At 42.8% G+C, this 20,454-nt stretch overlaps 1 protein-coding gene across 1 annotated transcript; it reads left to right on the forward strand.

The window, feature by feature from the left end:
* Window positions 1–989: 989 nt before the first annotated feature.
* On the forward strand, window positions 990–20,385 carry LOC128757497 (ankyrin repeat and IBR domain-containing protein 1-like). The gene is made up of 21 exons (XM_053862828.1): window positions 990–1,181; window positions 4,378–4,687; window positions 8,052–8,223; window positions 9,181–9,312; window positions 9,643–9,834; window positions 10,863–10,980; window positions 11,053–11,273; window positions 11,439–11,527; window positions 11,606–11,750; window positions 12,251–12,411; window positions 13,371–13,459; window positions 13,659–13,789; window positions 13,969–14,103; window positions 14,165–14,251; window positions 14,714–14,780; window positions 15,059–15,204; window positions 15,281–15,459; window positions 15,550–15,601; window positions 15,724–15,780; window positions 15,868–15,991; window positions 16,264–20,385. Exons 2-21 carry the CDS (start codon window positions 4,500–4,502, stop codon window positions 17,610–17,612), a joined length of 3,834 nt encoding a protein of 1,277 aa, XP_053718803.1. The 5' UTR covers window positions 990–1,181; window positions 4,378–4,499; the 3' UTR covers window positions 17,613–20,385.
* The last annotated feature ends 69 nt before the right edge of the window (window positions 20,386–20,454 follow it).

The following is a 20,454-nucleotide window of genomic DNA, read 5'->3' on the forward strand; positions in this document are numbered from 1 at the left end:
ATCGTGTGTGTGTGTCTATGTCGGTCATTGTGCGGCTTGACAGACGACATACGGGCACTAAATAATCATAACATTATCTGTTATGATGTAACTGTTAATGATAAAGACAAACACATGACTGCAACCGTTAAACCATGTTCATATGTAAACCTCTATGTAAATATCGCTCATCTTTCATCTACTTTCATATCTACTTTCCTGCTCTGACATTGCATAAGAGCTGCAATCATGGCAAAGGGTACGTCCATGTTGTTGTTTCAGATGGAGGTTAGCTGTGCTATAATAAAGAAATGGAGTCGGTAACCCATTTATGAAGCCTAAATTAATGCACTGAAGGGGAGGATTTATTACATATTGGCACACAAGCGTCTGCAAAACCTGACTCCGACGTTCGGTTTAAAAACTGACTGTTGGCGCCGCCTTGCGGCTTTGTCGGACATTTTTACCCACATTATAAGCAGGGAATGAAATAAAATATTATTTTCCAACGTTAAAAACCGAATTTTTCTGTCTCTTGTTTGGTCATTTCCCTTGAACAGCCAAACGGCAATCGCTGCTGCTGAATACTACAGTTGTACTATGTCTTTTCATCTATTATTTCGCCAGACTTTACGATAAAGAATTTTATTTTATTAAATGTTATCATATTGTATTGTATTTTATTATATATGCGTACAAGTTATTCAGATTTTTTGGTAATGCATATAAAACCCCTATACATCCAATATAAATATAGTTCTCGTCAAAAAGTCTGATTCGAATCATCCCTCCTATTTACCAGAACTTCTATTTAATGAGATACCTGTGGCATTTGATGAAGTTGCCAGCTTCTATTTCGTTTTCCACCACATTTTCCGTGGTAGTTGCTCGACTGACACAGACATCAAAACTCGCTTCTTCGCTAATAAGCCGGAAGTTTGACCGATTACCAATCAGGTGACAGCTCGCGGTTCCAGGCATGCGCAGTTTGACTTCTGCCAGGCAGCAACAAAAACACAGTGCTAGGACGCGGAGCTGGAGCAGTCTCCCTCGCTGTCAGCGGCATCTTCGTTGTTTTCGCCGGGTGCCGATGGCAGAGAGGATGGTCCAGCCGGAGAGTAGCCGTTGTCTCGAATGACAACAATGCCCCGTACCCTCGGAGGTTCCCGAATGTGCGACTGATGACCAAGTGAGGCGAAAGTGTAAGTACAAAAACGACTGTCGCCCTGATACAAGGGAGGTAGTTAACACTGCGCTAACCTCAAACACTCAATGTTAGCATTGGCAACGGCGGGAGAGGGGAACACTTAGTCGCTTAACAACACATTTCAGTTGATAACGCACTCTTTCCAGTAAATAGGGTGTGTTGGTGAGCCGAACAAAGGAGCTCCAATGCTGGGGCCGCATGGACAGAAGCATGCAGATAGAAGTGTTGGTTTAGTGCTCCATTTCTTGCTGACACACTTAAACGCGCCTTAAGGTTTATCTTGGACATTAGGCAATACAGGGCTAATATCTGTCAAAGCGGGAGTACTATTGAACAAGATATACTTCTGTTTGTCTGCATCTTTAGTTTACTTTATTGAAATTCAACTGTCTTGGGAATAGCCGAGAGCATTGATGGGGGTGTGACAACACAGTGGACTTACAAAGATTTAGGTAAAGACCACTCACTAGCCAGAGATTGAATGCGAACAGTTCTATGATGTCAGATAAAGTAAGCATATATCCTGTTGTAATGAGTTTCAATGTAGAAAAATGTTGTTATGGTAGTTACCGCACTGTTACATAACATCTAAAACTTTGTTTCACTGTTGTACATTATTAATGAAGGATTCATGTTGTCTGGTATTTTCACCTGTGGTCCAGTTAAGTTACAAGCTGGTATAGTCTAGTATAGTCTTATAGCTAGAGCATCAGAAGCATTCAGGCCTGATCCCGTGTCTCCACTGATCATCGCAGGCCTGATACGGTGTTGTTCATGATTCTCTTAATTTTGTTCCTGGTCCTACTCCTTATCTCCTCCACATACTCCTGTCACCATCACAGGAGCTGCCTTTCTACCAACTTGTTCAGCTTGCTAGTCTCTGCAGCCTCCCTGCCCCTTCCCCATGCAGGTTACTACATAAGAGTCGTACGCCTGCTGAAGTCTGGTTTTCTATGTTAAACAGTCAGTCGGTGCTGCCGACATGTCAGTTGGTAGCATGTCCAGCAGGAAGGGAATGATATTGATTTAATTGGGAGGATTTATCCACATGTCAGCACTCACCAGAAAAATGGAGGTCTAGCAGTCCATGATGAAACTGTGATCGCATTCACCTCATCCCTTATTGCTTATTGATGAGTGTTTATTGGGTGTGAAAGCACAAGGGGTGATTTGGCATTCACCGAGGAAGGATTTGGAGAAAGTTGACCCAGTGTGAGAAATCCTATAAGGTTAAAGCCTGCTGAAGGAGTTGTTTACATTGCATCAATCAGGGTTAACAGGAAACACTACTCGGTAACAGCCTTGCCTCTGAATGCGTGTCGGCTTAAAGAGCATTAGCAGAGCAGAACTACATTGTCATAGCCAATGCAAAATTTCCTATACCTAGAATCCAAAACGTCCCTTATGCTCATCCTTACAGAAAAAAAAGGCGTGAAGTGAAGTGGAAATAATGCTGTACATAATAGAGCGCCGCAGACAGACTGACCTATTAACTAATGTTACCCCCATCAACAACAGGGACAAAAATGTGGGTTTCATTATGTGGCAGGTGCAGGAATTATTGAGTACCTCATAATATTCCCAAGTGTTGGCAATCTCTTTGTCCCTGTCTGTCATGGTGTATTTTCCCTGTCTATCACTGGATTGAAATTGGGGGTCAGAGGAGAGGAGACAGCCAGTTACTCAAGTGCTCTAAACCCGACAAGCCAGCAGCCAACTGTAGCTGCACTAAAAGGGGCCCTTTGTAAAGCCTAGACAGATGGCCATAGAATGAAGACTGTAATGACACCCTTAACAGACATTGGTCTGTGTGTGTGTGTGTGTGTGTGTGGTGGTTTTGTTGGTGAGACTGAGTGGATGGAAAGATGTGGAAATGAAGGATTTTGTCAATATGTGACCAGATTCTCTTTCTGAGGCAGGGACAATTTGCACTCAACCTCAGTTTTTTTTGTCATAAAGCAACAAAAGTATATGTATAGATCCTATATTAACCGATATCAATGTAAACCCAGCATTCTGTTGTCAATATCCCTCCGAGTTTTACCTAGCAGAGCAACATCAGCAATAAAGGTCACCTGTTCAAATCCTACTTCCCTGACATATTGGTAATCTGCTTCCGTTTCTCACCAAATTAAAATGTCAGAGCCCCTGTTAAGATGTGACCCTAGAGACAAATGGGTTTTTTGTTGTTTTCTGCTATCTGTAACAATGTATGTCTGGTTGTGTGTGCGAAGTTGTGCCTGACATTGTGGGATTTTGTTCACAAATTGCTATTATTATTCATGTGTTGTGTGTGACACTTACTGATTTCTTGAATTAATGATACTTGAATTGTTTTGTGCAAAAAGGTTGGACCCAAGCCTAAAACTATCTTCTTGCTACACTTACATCTGTATTACACAGTTTGTAATACTCTATGTTTTGATTACTTATATCCCCAAAAAGTACTTGTTTTTGGGGATAACCACTGTATATTTTAGAGTAAGTAAAAATATTCAATGTTGTTCCTTTATGGTATTTCTTTGTCATAAATGTTCAAAAGTCAACACAGCTGCCTCAATTGGCCATATTTGTCATTTGTTTGAGATCCTTGAGGCGATACTAAACTGGTTTGGACTATTATTGCCGTCACACACTCTGACTTACTTGTAGTCCAAGTAGCAGACAGCCACTGTTTTTTAGTGTAGTACATGCAAATTATTCATGCAACACTTGACCAACTGAGGCTTTATTGACTCTCCCTGTCATGACCTGACATACCGAATCAATGTCTTGCATATAATTTCCCCCATGTTTGCCCTTTTTCACACCGGCTCTTTGTTTTTCCTGTTTGTTTTCAGTCTATTTCCATTTATTTTCTCATTCTATTCACATGGTTCATTTGCATGCTTTCCTAGTCACGTTTTGTCTTTGTTCTAGTTCAGGAAACTATTTTCAAGCAATTTTACATGAAAAATTAGATTGGTAAATAAAATGGAAAAAATACTGGGGGATGTCCTGATATTGAACAGTAACAGATCACTAAATGTTTCTCTGCAATCATTTCAAGTTGTGTTTGGATCTTGTAAGAAAGCAAGTGTTGGAAATGTCTTTTTATGTCTGTAAGTCATATCTGAATCATTGCGTCTATGTCTAGATTTATCACAAACCAGTTTCGCATACCAAGCTCTCCTCTCTTCCATCTCTTTCAGAAGAAAGGAAAACACATCATGTTGCTGTAACTCAAGGGCTGTGTGGCTAGAAGTGGCGCGGGGCGGCGCAGGAAGGAATTCGCCACAGATCATTTTGGTTGACTTTTTGAAAGCTCGCCAACATGGGCAACACAGCCACCAAGTTCAGAAAGGCTCTAGTGAGTGGAGATGAGGTCCTGGCCTGGCAGCTGTACGAGGGCAACCCCCAGTTCAGAGATGGTTTCGATCCCAATGTGTCCTATGGAGAGCAATACCAGCACAACACAGCACTCCACTATGTATGCCGCCACGCTATGACTCGTCTACTCAGGTAATGCATATCTTTAAGCTTTCCATTCATGTGTTCAATGCTGATTACTGTTGTTGCTGTGGAAATGTTGTCCACTTGACTTGCGCGGGCAAAGGGGTCAATTCAGTCCAATGAGTAGGCAATCAGCTATACATGAGCTTGTATGGATTGAAATTCCCCTTTTTGCTGGGCAAGTGAGGACACGGGCTCGGGAGATGTTCAAAAGAGGTCAATCAAATACAATGTTATAAATCCAGTCATAAACTTGACTCAGCAAATGCGCTGGTCATTCGGTAACAATAAAACTCAAAGTGAGATCCATTTTTTGATCTTAGGAGAGGCAAAACTGAAATCTGCTCCGTGGACAGGATCATGTTGAAAACACAGATTTGCAGCATTTAAACTGCGTGTAGCACAGTGATATGCATTTATAGACAAAAACATAAAAGTTATATTATTTAATTTCACTCCATAAACAACCTCTTGTTATGCTTGTTGTGAAAAAACCAACTTGATAGTAGAGCTGGATGTATATAGCACCTCTTCTCACACATTAGATAAAACTGAAATGATATGAAAGAGCGTGCAAAGAATAGAATACATTGTATATGTGCCTGTAGAGGCACGCATGTAGATGTGAGAGCAGTTGAATAAATACATTTACTGTCTTTCTATATTGGATACTGAGGTGTCGCTTTTCTGTGGATGAATGTCATTACCCTTTTATTGACATGGTCCACTGGGCCCAGGCGAGGGGGGTCGTTGGCTAGCAGCAAGTAGTGGGGTCTTTTGTTAATGGGGCCCAGTTTGGTTATACATTCACAAATTGTAAGAAGCTCGGCCACTATGGGAATGCTCAAGGGCATTAAGGTAATGGTGGGAATTGATCGGCCACTTGTTTAAAACATGCTTCGAGCTACAACGTGACGAGTGTTTTTTGATTTTCAAATGCACTATTGGCGTCATTAAAACAGTTGAGTGTATGTAAACATACTTGTGTATGATTAGCATTTTAACCTACCAGCATGGGATCATTAGCGTGAGTGCACTTGGGGATCATCTCCTGTAGCTGGCGGCGCAGTGTGACACATTCAAACATTTTGTGTTGGAATCATTATTTCTCATACAGTAACATTCTTAGGATGGATTGGAAAGTGGGAAGCCGAGCAGTGTCTCAGGGAGTGGATGCGAATCGGCCATTTAAAAGTCAAAGACATTTTAAAATGTATTCTTCTGTGCATACCATGAAGTAATTCAATTCATACGATGATGTGAATTTTTGATCTGACTGCCAAGACCCTGCCTTTGGCTGTCGCCCAATTCCCTTTGGCAATTGCCAATTCTGGTATGTCCGCCTGGGAGGAGGCCATTTAGGACCTTAACATTTGAGAAAATTTGAAAAACTCAATAAAATTCTGAATAAAATAAACATAATAAAACCATTTCTAAATGTCATAAAATACAAATAATAATTTTTATTCCCCAAAGAAGATATAAGTGAGGTGCAAATGAAAATATCGCCATAAAATGTTCCAATTAAATTTCAAAACAGCTACAGGTACTTTCATGAACAGTTTTTACTGTTGGGGGTGGCATCACTTTCTTTATCATTTTTTTTCCTTTTGGATGGATGAACAAAGCTTTGAGGGCAGCCAAAAATAATGCAGACTTGAAGAGAAGCTTCATGTATTGATGGAACCGTAAAATCCAGAAGGACTCTGTTACATTCGGCTGGATAGGTTTCTCATCCAAAGGAGCACAGAAATGTGGTGTCGGCTGCTAAAACTACCATTGATCATTGACGAGATGGGAGTTGGACTCCTGAAATGTGGTCCTGAATGAAAGAAATGTATTTTGCCACTTTATCTATGAATGTTTTGCTGAAAGGAAAATGCGTCCTCACGAGTCCAGGAAGCAGTGGGTTATTTAAAGATGGGCTATGAGATATCTGTCTCTGTGTTTGACCTTAAACAACTAAGCCTGTTTCACTCTGTTTGCTTTGCTTCTTGCAAGTCACACGCACACTCATGCATGTTCTTGGCTGTTTTCAAATCTCCTTGAGTATTTGCATTTGTACGTTGATGTACTCACAAAGGCAAAGTCGACCAACGACAGTATTATCTTTACGCCTGCTTTGTCTTAAGTCTAAGGAACACAAAAACGATCACTCCGTCCTGCCCTTGGCTAAGCAGTGATTTAAACTGACACGAAGATGGTCACAGATGAGTAACCACCATACGCATGAAAACATGAGACATAAGATCACACCAGTTATTTAACGTAGAAGTGCTCAAGTGGCCTCAGTGACTCGAAGAAGTGTGTAACTTGACCTCAAACAGAAAGGGGTCAATTTAGGAGAAACTGGCACAGCAAGAGTGTCCGTTTAACCCCTGCAGGGATAATCAGGCCTTAACATAGAAGCTGATTCAGTGACTTAACAGTCTTTCTCATGCGTTCATCTCCGCCCTCTGCTCTCCTCGCTTGTCTTGCTCCTGTTTCCATGATCACTGGAGGTGGGAAGGGACAGCTAATTATCTGTGCATCTATGTGCGTGCACATGTGCTTGTGAGATTTTAACAACGAAATGTGACTCCACGCACAATTGTGTGTGGACGCAGCACAGTGAACCAGTTGGTGAGCTATTTGTGTCGCTTCCTACTAACCTATAATGGTCTAGAGAGGCGTGCTGATGGCAGCGCTCTGCTTCTGATAAGCATCGGAGGAAATGCTGCTTTGTTCCAGAAGCTCAAATGGACAGAGCAGAGCGGAAAGACAGCGAGATTGTTGAGTCAAAATAAACAAAGAAGTTTAGATTCTTTTTCCCGTTTGTGTGCTTGTAATGTTTTATACAGTATTTACTTATAGCTCTGCTTCTGTGTTGTTGTCTTATCGCTGTACTGTTGAAGAAAGATACTCTAAATGCGCGAGTTCACACAGAGTTTAGCTTTAAAAAAAACTGTATTTGTTTAAAATACAAGTTTTAAAGTATGCAGAGATTGTTCACAGGAGTTTCAATGAGGAAAACTCGCACAGATCTTTTTTCCCCGATTATGACTGTCACCTGTGGCTTGTAAAGAAGGTTAATTTCACTCAACCCATCTTCATTGACAGCACTTTGCGTACAAATGCATGAGTCTAGAATGCCGCTGGATACAAAGGACTCTCCTGTAATTCCAACTGCAAACACCTCATAATTTTTCCTTGCGCAGCGTCAGTCATATATTTGAGGAGATGTGTGTCTGTTGGGTGTGTGTGTATCCGTGATTACTCATGATTAGTGACACAGCGGCATGAGTAGTCAATATTTATGTCTTTCTCTCTCTTTGTATCATTTAACATGGCATTTATTTTATCATCAACATTTCACTCTCCCTTGTGTTGACAGGTCCTTCTTGTTCAGTAAAGAAGGGAATCCAAACAAGCGAAATGTCCACAATGAGACGTGTCTTCATGTGCTGTGCCAAGGACCTCAGATCCTTTTGCTGCCGGAGGGGGCGCTCTCACCACGACTGGCCCATCCATACAGGGATGAGCAGCGGCGTGCAGACTGTCTGCAGGTAAAGAAGTCCGATTTTGTCAAATGTATCTGTGATCCTGACCCCCCCCTCCCCGCACACTTTTGTTATGTACATAACTGTTTTGATGGGAAACGTTGATACGTATTTGGAACCAACACTGTGTACTATATTTAAGCAATTATAAATATATGTTGTTTTCAAGTAAGGGAACCCCATGATTGGCATGTTTTTACATCATGTGTATATACTTCAAAGGTCTAGCTCTCTCGGTTTAATAGGATTGAGCATGAGATGGGCAGCAAAACAGTGTCATCTGATCCTAGACAGTTGTTTCGTGGTCCAAACTGAGTGTTGGTCACAAGCCTGTTGAAAATTGTTTAAAAGGTCTCCATGCGTGTTATCTTCTCCTGTTTAGCATCTTCTCGCTCTTCAGCAAGTCACAATTGCATGCTTTGAATTTTGATTATGAGGTTTCTGATGAGCAAGAGCTCAGGACCCATGCTGTTTTAAAGCCTTGTTCAATACAAATTTGGACCGATGGCTTTCTTTTTTTAATCAGCTAGTGTCTGCTTCACTGGTTGCCTTTAAGATGTCTTTGCTACACAATAAGGAAATACGTAGAAGTTTGTACAGTGTTACAGTGTATTGCTCTTTGTTATATTGGCTTCAGAATGAGAGCAAGGTTCACTGCTCAGTGCTGTTGTGGAAGAGTCGAAGAGTCGGTGAATCTAAAGTGAAACTCAGAAACTTGATTGGATGACCATGAGAATAGTTTTCTTCAGGCTGGTGCTGACACCGTATCACGTTCAGTTCTTTTTTGACCCCTTATTGTGTTTGTCTTCCTGTGTCACTTTTAACTTTTCACAAAAGGCCCCTATATATATATATATATATATAAAAAACCCAAAGAGCCCAATTTGCTGTGTCCTCGTAGACATTTTAAGTACTGTAAGGTGGAAGTAAATCATCATGTGACTGTGCGGGTTTCCCTCTTAGATGATTCTGAGCTGGTCGGGAGCCAGACTGGAGGGAGGCCAGTATGAGAAGGCAAATGTGAACTCTACTGACAACCACCACAGCACTTGTCTGCATTACGCTGCTGCTGCTGGCATGAAGAGCTGTGTGGAGGTGAGAGAGTGGTTCCTGGAACATTTTCAAATCATACTTGAACCATCTGCATCTGCTTTCGTTCGATCCGCCTTCCATCCAGGTTGCATTTCTTATGTTGACTCCATGAACTTTTCTGACTCTGTTTGACTTTACCGCTCTTTACGGCTCTTTTTTATAGCACATGTTCTCATTCTCTATGTTTCCATATTTTCTTTGTACTCTTGTTCCTAATTTATCCTTCTTCTCCTTTTATTCTCTTTCTTTCTCTCACTGTCTTGGTCTTCCTTCCCTCTTATCTTTTTTTCCTCATTCTCCATTTAATTCCCTTTGTTCTTTCTCCCTTCCCAGCTTCTAATCCAGAGCGAGGCAGATCTTTTTGTAGAGGACGAGGACAAGCTGACGCCATGTGACCACGCTGAGCGGCATCACCACACTGAGCTGGCCCTCAGCCTTGAGTCGCAGATGGTTTTCTCTTCGTCCACAACACAGCATTCAAACGTGGACGTTCATGGAGAAACCAGTCTTATGCAGTTCAAAGAGGTAAGATCAATAGGTTACTCAGGGACGAAGTTAGTTGGACCAGATTTTAAGATCACTAAATATAGATTGTTCAGAGTTTCCTGCCTTCCTTAAATAGCCTGTTATGATCAGAGAAATATACTTTTGTTAAACCAGTTCAAAATAATTTGAATGAGTCCACTGCAGCAACATATTTGTGTGTCAGAAATGACAGAGGTATATCAATTTGAAAGAGACATTATGGTAGAATGCTTTTTTTTATTTTCTCCACATTGTGGGCCAAAAAAAAGTTCAACCAGAAGGTACCTGTTTTCTCCAAGACCATGATGACAGAGCATTTAATTGGTGTCTTATGCTTCTGGGTTGGAGACAGACTGGGGAGCTCTGGGTTCCACCTAATAGGCACAGCAGCTGAAGATCTGGTGTCATGTTGTGGGGGCCACTTTTTTGGAGGCTGTCGAGTTGATAAAACAAGAACAGTTAAGACCGGTTTCTCCAGTCTCAGATTACACTTACACACCTGGTTGAATGACCTGAAGAGAAGAACTGGTCATTTGACTTAACAGTTAGCTGTGACAGGTTGGCTGCACAGTAGGAAAGGGAACAGTTTATTTACAGATACTTCACCTCAAGTAATGTCCTTTGGAACCAACTCATTGCACATGACTCAATTGAATTAGTTATTTTTTTTAGATCATTGTTCCTCCCCGTCACTCACACGTTCCAGTGTTTGATGTGTGTTTATTCTTACAAACAGTTCTTGTTGATCTGATTTCACAAAGCTCACGAGGGTCTATTTTCGATTTCCTTTTTTCCCCATCTTCTTCTTCAGAATCTTATCAGACACAAAGCAAATCATTCATTATTATAACCGACATGATAAAAACACTTTTTGCCTGCAGGGCCTCATTAGTGACTCAGTTCTGTCTGCTTTTACGTCAGTTTCTCGCTCTCATTTGCACTTTGATCCCATTTCCCGCTCTCTGGTCTAGATTCTCTTCAAATGAATATGACTGAATGCTTATGACTGTGACTCCCCTTGATCTCAGCCTTATGAAGGACTGAAGCTTCAGGACCTGCGCAGGCTGAAGGACATGCTGATTGTGGAGACGGCAGACATGCTGCAAGCACCGCTGTTCACTGCGGAGGCTCTGCTGAGAGCTCACGGTATGCCCTAAAACCACTTCTTCCTGTCAGAGCATCACTATTTCCTGATATTAACTTATGGTCTTGCTTCAGACTGGGACAGGGAGAAACTGCTGGAAGCTTGGATGTCAGATGCTGAGGGCTGCTGCCAGCGATCTGGCGTCACCATGCCCACCCCGCCACCTAGTGGCTACAACGCCTGGGACACCCTGCCCTCACCCCGAACTCCCAGGACCCCTCGCTCACCCTTGACTCTTACCCTCACCTCCCCCACGGACAGCTGCTTGACACCTGGAGAAGAGGGATTAGCTACAGTTAGTCAATGTTTTTCATGATTCTGTCATATTGGGTTGAATTCAATAGTAAACCAACCTAAAAAAAATCATAATAGTCAAACATTTAAAATTTGCAGTATTCATTGTATCGACGTTGCTTTTATTGATAATTGCTGATCCCCTCTGAATCACACGTCTGTGCAGTGTGGAATCTGCATGTGCTCCATCTCTGTCTTCGAGGACCCGGTGGACATGTCCTGTGGCCACGAGTTCTGCCGAGGCTGCTGGGAGGGGTAAGCACTGCTGTTTGCGTTGTTTGGTTTTCCTGAAATTGTGCTAACATACCTGCTGTGGTTCTGCTCACACCCCAGTTTCCTAAATGTGAAAATCCAGGAGGGTGATGCCCACAATATCTTCTGCCCAGCGTATGAGTGCTATCAGCTGGTGCCTGTGCATGTGATTGAGAGCGTCGTTTCCAAAGAGATGGACCAGAGGTATCTGCAATTTGACATCAAGGTAAAGAAACAATTGCAAATCAAATATCCCCTATCTGTTGTTTTGTTAAAATGATGGTGCCATGTCTGGTGTTTTTTTCACTCTGTCAACATTCATTTCCCTCAATTCATTTTCTCTGCGTTTTTACTCGTTGCACTTCATTTCTGATTTGTTTTTTATTTCTGATTAGAACATTTCTGATTATGCTTCACAACTCACTTTAGGTCCCCCTTTTATTTCTGCATTTTACTTGTAAAAGTCTCCCTACATTATATTTGATTTTTCCTTTTCATTTATTTTGCCACATTTGAGCTGTCACTCATTTATCTTGCTTGATATCTGCTGCCTTATTACTCTTTCTCGAACTTTCTTTGTCTTTATCCCCCATCTGTCCTACTGTCTACTTTTTTCAGGGCAATTACTGCAGTTATATTAGTTGAGATAGAGTTTTGCACACAAAAACCATGTTGATTGTTTGCCTTCCCCTACTTTCTCTTCTCCCTCCTCCCTCACTTTTCCAGGCTTTTGTAGAAAACAATCCGGCCATCCGTTGGTGTCCAGCAGCACGCTGTGAGCGGGCAGTGCGACTCACCAGACCGGGACCGGGAGACAACGACCCACATAGCCTCCCACTCCTCCCCTCTCCAGCTGTCGACTGTGGGAGGGGCCACCTCTTCTGCTGGTAACTGCTGATCATGTTATTCCAAGGAACCAGTGTCTGCTCCTGTATCAGCTTGAAGTCTCAAACTTTAAATGAAACCCAAATTTACGGTTGACAAAAATATCTTAGTAGAGGGAAGAAGAGGCAAAGAGATTAATGTAGCTCCCTTTACTGGTTCAAATTTCCCTTCTGATGCATAAGATTCAATATAGTAAGAACATTTACATGTTAAAAAAAGAAAAATGAGAATTATGCTTGACTTATTTGTGTAGTGTAACAGATGCATGATTGATGTGTCACTTCTCCCTGTCATCGTAGCAATGATCCAGGTTCCTCTTTACAAAGAGTTCTTTAGTGGTCATTCGTCTGATCTGTGCAATCAATACATATATTTTTTTTTTATAGCTCTCATTTCAATTGTTGATATTTTAATCTCTGGTAATGTATACGGACTGCGTTTTATCATTAACGGAAAAACTCCAGAACATATTTCAATGAAACTTAACTGGATCATTGTGGGTGATTTTGGTTGTGTTCTGTAGGTTTGTACTGTACAGACATTGTAAAGATTCCCTTATTGTTAGTCAGTGGAACCAAAGACACATCTGGTCACATGACCAGCTTTGGAAAACAGGCAGAAACATTTTTGACTTGAACCCAGCATACAGTAGAATTCCTGCTATAAATGAGCTTACCTACGTTTTGAAGGTTTTCGCGTTCATGTTCTAATCTGCGGGCAGCCTTTTTTTCTCTTGTCTGTTATATATATTACGGACACTTCTTGTTTGATTGAGCTCATTTCAGTCTGGATATTATGGACTGGAATTATGTTGACAAAATCTTTGTATTGAAATAATGTTGGTTTGCAAAATCATGAATGGAAATGAGCAGCTTGGTGGAGATATGAACTGTCACAGTGCCTCTCTGGGGCACCTAATTTGACTACTGAAGTCTCACCTTGAGTGTTATTGCCGTTACAGGGAGTGCCTTGGAGAGGCCCATGAGCCATGTGACTGTCAGATGTGGAGGAACTGGCTCCAGAAGGTGACTGAGATGAAACCCGAGGAGTGTAAGTCTTCCCTCTGTGGAGAGATTTGTTTAAGTAAACCTTCAATCTTGCATCCCTGAAGTGTTAAAGAAAGCACAACAGAACATCATTGTAAGCAAATTTAGAATGTTGTATTTGTTTTGGAAGCAGATGGTAGGGACACAGTATTTGCCAAATGTTTGTCGAACAGGATTGACTTGATATGTCTGTGTTTTCACAGTGGCTGGTGTGAGTGAGGCCTATGAAGATGCTGCTAACTGTCTGTGGCTGCTGACCAACTCCAAACCGTGTGCCAACTGCAAGTCTCCCATTCAAAAGAATGAGGGCTGCAACCACATGCAGTGTGCCAAGGTAAACACCATCATGTGTGTGTGATTGTGTCAACTGGGAATTCGCAGTAAACTGACTCAGTCGCAATGAATGTGTTCCTCAAGTGATGGGAACTGTATTTGAATGGCCTGTGGAAATGGCTTGCTGCGATCTCTGGGATCTTGGTGATTAATACCCACCGCTTGCTCTGCTGTTTTCAGTGTAAGTACGACTTTTGCTGGATCTGTCTGGAGGAGTGGAAGAAGCACAGCTCTTCCACTGGAGGTTACTATCGTTGCACTCGCTACGAGGTGATCCAGCAGCTGGAGGAGCAGTCCAAGGAGATGACTGTGGAGGTAGAGTCGGGGAAAAAGACATCGGTTTCACACGTGGGTCTAAATTGTTGTTTTGTTAAAGGCGGAGAAGAAGCACAAAAGTTTCCAGGAGCTGGACCGCTTCATGCACTACTACACTCGCTTCAAGAATCATGAACACAGTTATAAGGTAAAATACATTTTCTTCCGCTGCCACCATCTGGTAGACAATATTTGATTGCTAAACCACTTGCTTGTCTAGATGTAATGATGTAGTCAGTGATGGTAATAATTCTGTATAGATCCTGGCTAAATTGAAGCTACTGTGCATACTGGCTTGTTTGAAGAGACTTCAAAGTCCTTGACAGTTTCAGAACAAACAACCTAATGATCAACTCTTGAGTGGAAAACAAATCCACGTGAGTCCCTGATCAAATAAACAATAATGTAATTGGTTGAGAGAAAGGTGGTCTTTAATAATTTAGTGCCGATGCACTCATTCTTTAATACCCTGTATGCGTTATTTAAATGGTAATTTGATGCACAGCACGTACCAGCAGACCTGTTAAACACACACACGAGGATCCACCTGCCGCTGCCTCAGGGTCTTTTCTTTGCTGAGTGAGTTTTATCTCTTAATCTTTTCTGTTAGTTGGAGCAGAAACTGTTGAAAACGGCGAAGGAGAAGATGGAGCAGCTGAGCAAAGCTTTTATTTGCCGTGAGTCTTCAAGCACTCGGTCTGTTGTGCCCTCTGCATCCTCTTTCGATGTTTATTTTGCTTGAAACAGGAACATTTTAGGCAAATGGAAAGCGTGTGATATGTGTGCAGGGGTGGATGTCATTAGCAAAGTGAGTTGTGAAGCAGTAGTGAGATTGGGATGAATGGATGTTATGGTATTTACAATTTACATTGCATTACATTGCAACCAAATCTAGGACTGTAACTCGGCGCCTGTCTGTCAGTCATGAGTCTGTGTGTGTGTGTGCGTGTCTCAGGTGAGGGAACTCTTCCAGACACGCGGTTCATCGAGGACGGTGTGAGCGAGCTGCTGAAGACACGGCGTGTGCTAAAGTGCTCTTATCCGTACGGCTTCTTCCTGCAGCAGGGCAGCACTCAGAAGGAGATCTTTGAGCTCATGCAGGTAACCTGACGCTCCCCTCCTTCTCTAAGACACATTTCAATACTGAGCTGGTAACTCGTCTTCTTTGGCGTCTCAGACCGACCTAGAGATGGTGGTGGAGGACCTGGCCCAAAAGGTCAACCGACCGTACCTGAGGACTCCACGCCACAAGATCATGAGCGCGGCCCGTTTGGTGCAGCAGAAGAGACAGGAGTTTCTGGCTTCTGTGGCCCGAGGTGTCGCTCCAAACGACTCCCCTGAACCTCCACGTCGAAAGTATGGACAAACAAACTCACTGAGAGAAGTCAAACAACCGCACTGTTTATTCACAACCATGCTGACATCAGGGGGCTCTTCTTGTTTCAGTTATGCCGGGGGCTCGTGGGACTGGGAGTATCTGGGCTTTGCCTCTCCCGAGGTAAACAATATGTGCAACATGAAAACATACTCAAAAGTAGCAGATCTATATCTGAATTATGACCCACATGTGAGGTCATGTTGTCACTGCTGACTCCTGCTGGTGTGTGTGTGTGTGTGCAGATGGGGAGCCGCCACTCGGTGTTGGGGACTGGTGATCAGAGGGAGCGCCTCTCACAGGTGATTTGTTTGACTCCAGCTGCGCTGCCTTGGAAAAAAAAAAACCTCTGGCGTTGGACTCCAAATGACTGTGATGAATGGTTGCAGGATTATGCTGACATCCAGTACCGACGCAGACACCGGCCACGGCGCAGAGGGGACATGCTGAGTCTGCACAACCTCAGGAGCAGCAGCAACACGCCGGAGAGCAGCAGGCGCAGCAGCAACACAGGTCTGGGCTCCAGTTTAGCAGGAACTTTGTGGCAGCCTCATCTCACAAATGGAAAGGAGCTTTGGTTTTGCATCAAAAAGTATTTTTAATTTTTGCAATGACCAGAGGATAAGTGATTGGCTGGACCTTTTTGGGAACATTTTAATTTGTTTAATATGGCACTCAAGTCATTTTCGGAAATTTAAGAATAGGGGTAATAAATCATGGAAACTATTTGTGTACCTGGCAAAATACAAGGACACACTTTCATCCAATTATTTCTGTTGTTGCAGAAGGTCCGGACAGGATTGATGGACGCAGGAGAGGACTTGGATCTCTGGATGATGACGACCCAAATATCCTGCTGGCCATTCAGCTGTCCCTGCAGGAGTCCCGCAGAGAGCGAGGCCTAGACGGAGGTGTGGAGCGAGGGCTTGAGCCCCGGGTGGATCCGGACAGAGAGCAGGGCAGGCGCACTGCCTCCACTGGAGACCTGGGTGATGTTTCGCTGCACTCTCTCAGCACAGATGTTTCTTCTGGGGCCAGTCGCCTTTCTTTCCCCACTTCACAACGAGACCCGCCACGACCCCCCAACAGGACAGACTCAACCAATCAGCCATCTTTGTCTAACCCCATCCCGCTCCCCCCACCTCCTCCCTCCCTCAGCGCGGAGCTGTTGGAGCTCGGAGACAGCCTTATGAACCTCGGGAGCATAACCACCACTTATGACACAGATGAACAGGAGCAGCGCTGCTCTCGTCATTCATACGGCAACCGGGCTCTTTCCAATCCACTAGAACACGCTCCCGGTGACAGACATGAGACTGGTGCTCGGACCTACGCGCTTGATAACACAGCTGCACGCGTGACTGAGGTGGAACAAACTGCTTCCTGTTCTCATGAACATTCCCAAAAACCAAATTCATACCACTTGGATCAGGGTCCCGTATACAACAGAACAGCAGACCCTGACATCTCTTATCCCTGTAGCTCTCACCCGACACTTCTGTCCTCTGGCGCTATAGAACATTCCACACAGCAAGAGCTTCAGCCTCCGACCCAGTTGTGCCTCCCTCCTTTTGACCTGGAGCCTGAACTTCAGTTCTCACCGGTGATTCCCCGTGGGGGGCCTTTTACCCCAAATGACCCCGAGAGCCTGGAGCTTCTGGATCCGACCACCAGTGCCCAGCTGCTGGACAACATCATGGCCTGGTTTAACCACAACATAAACCCCCAGAACAATCCCCAGAGCCTGGCTCTCATACCCTCCCCTTCCACCACAGAGTCTGACTCCTCCCCCGACAAACTCACAGAGAACGAGTCTGAGAGCCAGAACTCCACAGATGCAGCTGTCTGGCAGCCCCTGGAAGGTCAGTCAGAGGCCTGTGCAGGATCTGATGATCCACTTCCTGGTTTTGAGGGCGCAGAGACCCAGTTCCAACTGGACACTCCTGAGCTGGAGAATCAAGAGGGTGATGAGGAAGTAGCCGCCAAATGTGTGTCTGACCTGGATGACGCAGACACACACCTCCCAACCAGAGACAGCCCCGCGCACACTGCCAACCCCACAGACCTGGACCTGCAGCTGGAGCAGGACCAGTCACCCGAGGAGGACTGGGAGGAGCAGGTCCACTTGGTGTGAGAGAGGGAGAGGAGCGCGCTGTTGATGCCGTGCTGGTCTTTGTATTATAATGTATGTAGAGAGAGGCGGACCACCTCAAGATGTCATGAGCTGTTTCATTCTTTTATTTACACATGTGGGACCCCACAGTGGAGGACAAGGCTTTAGGTCCATTGAAGGAAGTTGTGCAGACGTCAGGTATAAAACACACATTTATCAACTTCAAATTGGATAATTATAATAGACTCAGGCTGGTAGATGGTGTGTCACACTCACACGACAATGACTTGAACTCGCATACACAGGGTCAAAGGTCAAGTGAACCGTTGCTTTTGAAGGCTTGACGCATCATTGCTTACAGTGAAGCCATAATCAGAGAGGTGTTTCAATCACATCATCGACTGAGATGTGATTTTAGGAAATAGTTTTCAACTGTGTTGGCCATATTTTATCTTCAATGGGCCTAAATCGCCATCTTTGGGGAGCTGCTTATCGTTTTTGCACAAGCCTTTGTTTCTTATGTTTCAACAAAAATAGAAGCACAACACTCCTTTTTCAAGCTCACGTTGAAAAACACATATATTTAACACTGTTGTCTTCACCCCAGCCTGCATCTGTCGGATCTGTCAATCTCTAAATTATTCTTTTGTAAAAAAAAACAAATGAGTTCTGCAGAAGTAAATAAAAGTAAATAAAATAAACATTTATATTTTACTATAATTCCATAAACTAGCCTTCTGTACTGCATTTAGCCTCTGAATTGTTTCACTCATTAAACCTTTGCGGTTCATGCCAGCACCTTGTCATGTGAGGTGCACAACACTTTATTATACAACAAAGCCTGTTTTTAAAAGTCATTGTATCACGTCATACAAAGAAAATTGAAGGCTTCATTGCTTTATGACACATGGATCTAGCATAAAATGGCTATCAACGCGCACATAAAAGAAGTTGCTGTGTGATTCAGATTACTATTCAGATTACTATATACTGAATTACACACACACCACTTTTCTCTAAGCTTTATTATCTGATCTTGCAACAAACACTCCATGTAGAAAATGGGGTCAAAATGTGGAAAAAAACGAATGTTGTGCTTTTATTTTCACAATTTGTTAGACGTGAAGCGAATGAAGGGAAGCTGCTGATCACTATACTTTTCTGAATCTTAGTTATTACCGACTTCTTTTTGGGTTTGGTGCTAATGTTAGCCAGTGGCACAGCTGCCCGCCCACGAGCCTGTCGACAGCTCCAAGCCAAGCCTCATGAACGTCACCTGGAGCTTGCTAGCGTACTGTACAATCAGAGGTTCTGATTTCGTCTTTGGACCTTCACGCACACCGTGCCTGTGTTAGAGAGCCGACTCACTACTGAAGGACGACCGTCGGCTCGGAGCTCACACTGCGTTTTGCTCTTGTTCCTGTGGCGAGGAAGCGAGAGATTCTCCGGCCCTCGTCTGCATAGCGGCGAGCGACGACTGAATTCCTGCAGAACCTTTAAATATGCGCATTTTGAGGTTCATAATGTTAGATTCTGCTTAATTTCCAAACTAGTCCACACATTATGTTTGCATTTTTCAATGCATCATTGGTTATTGGCACCTTTTAAACTTTTTTAATGAGCTGTTGTATTCAAGGTCCTTTGAGGTTTTATGATTTTAACTTAAAAGCTAAGGTAAATTACTTTAAAAAAAATAATTAAAAAAAGATATTTTTTTAATGTTGAAATGTATTTGACTTACACAAGACTGATGTGCATCTCTTTCAGAAAAAAAATGTGGTTGGCTCCTAAATCTGAAACAAAAGTCAAACTGAGGAAAAGAGTCTTTTAAATTTCAGCATATTTAAATTGGTTTGTCAGGTAGCTGGAGCGCCTTCTCTGCTGACAGCAGAACGGCCATGAACCTGCATTTTAAATTGTAAAATGTAATCGTGTGGATGAAGCCTAAACTCTACACATGATCGTGACTACTTATTATTATATTTATTATTTTTTATGTTATAAAAATGTCAAGAAATGTTCTCATTTAGTTGCATTTGCAGCTTCACACGTTATTTTACCGTTCAGCAGATCAAGGTATTGCGATAGCTGTTCCACTACTGATTTCGGGTGCAGTAAAACATGCTTTTAATATATGTATTTTGTTTTTAACTTATTGTTCTTCTTATGCCTAGAAAACATTTGTTCAAATCTGGGTGCCTTTTTTTGCCACACTGTAGATGTTTGTTTTCTCAGGGTGTTTGTTGATGCCATCATTCTGTAAACTGAACATTCTTGCTGCACATGATTTTCCTCCTTTTACAAACTTGTTTTGGTCTATTGTTTTGATTTGTGGAAAAAAAAGGTAATTTCAAGAGCAATTGTCCAAAAAATGTTATATTTCTTGCTCTGCAGTGGCGCCTTGCCTCTCACTGAACATTTCCAGGTCAAAGCTGTTCAATATCTGGTAATTGAAGCGATGATTTGAGGTGCTCATAGTTTGTTTATTTAAACCGGTGCTGAACTGAACTGAAGTCATCTTAGATGTGTGATGCCAGCTCAGTTGCACGTCAGTGTGCCATACGGTTATAATTTCCCCCAGAGGTGAGTTACTGTGTCATGGGAATGATCCGGTGCCATATTGTTGTTTACATCTGATGGTATAAGAACAACCACTCCAAGAACAACATCAGAGTCCCAACAAAAGATGGCTGCAACTCTTCTACTTGATACATTCCTTGTCGCTCCGTGAGAGAAGTCTGGTGTGAGACTACAACTGTAAATGAAAGTGAAACGTTTACGCTCAATGAATAAAAAAAAAAAATAAATAAACTATATGTGTTTTTTTAACCCCTATTAACGTCAACCATCATATTTCGGTAAT

The sequence above is a fragment of the Synchiropus splendidus genome, chromosome 4 (genome assembly GCF_027744825.2).
Source record: "Synchiropus splendidus isolate RoL2022-P1 chromosome 4, RoL_Sspl_1.0, whole genome shotgun sequence".
Classification (NCBI taxonomy): Eukaryota; Metazoa; Chordata; class Actinopteri; order Syngnathiformes; family Callionymidae; genus Synchiropus; species Synchiropus splendidus.

Coding starts and splice junctions, on each gene's coding strand:
- LOC128757497 (XM_053862828.1), top strand. CDS start 4,500: ATGGGCAACACAGCCACCAAGTTCAGAAAGGCTCTAGTGAGTGGAGAT. Junction 14,104..14,164: donor CCAAGGAGATGACTGTGGAG/GTAGAGTCGGGG, acceptor GTTTTGTTAAAG/GCGGAGAAGAAGCACAAAAG. Junction 15,460..15,549: donor CCTGAACCTCCACGTCGAAA/GTATGGACAAAC, acceptor TTCTTGTTTCAG/TTATGCCGGGGGCTCGTGGG.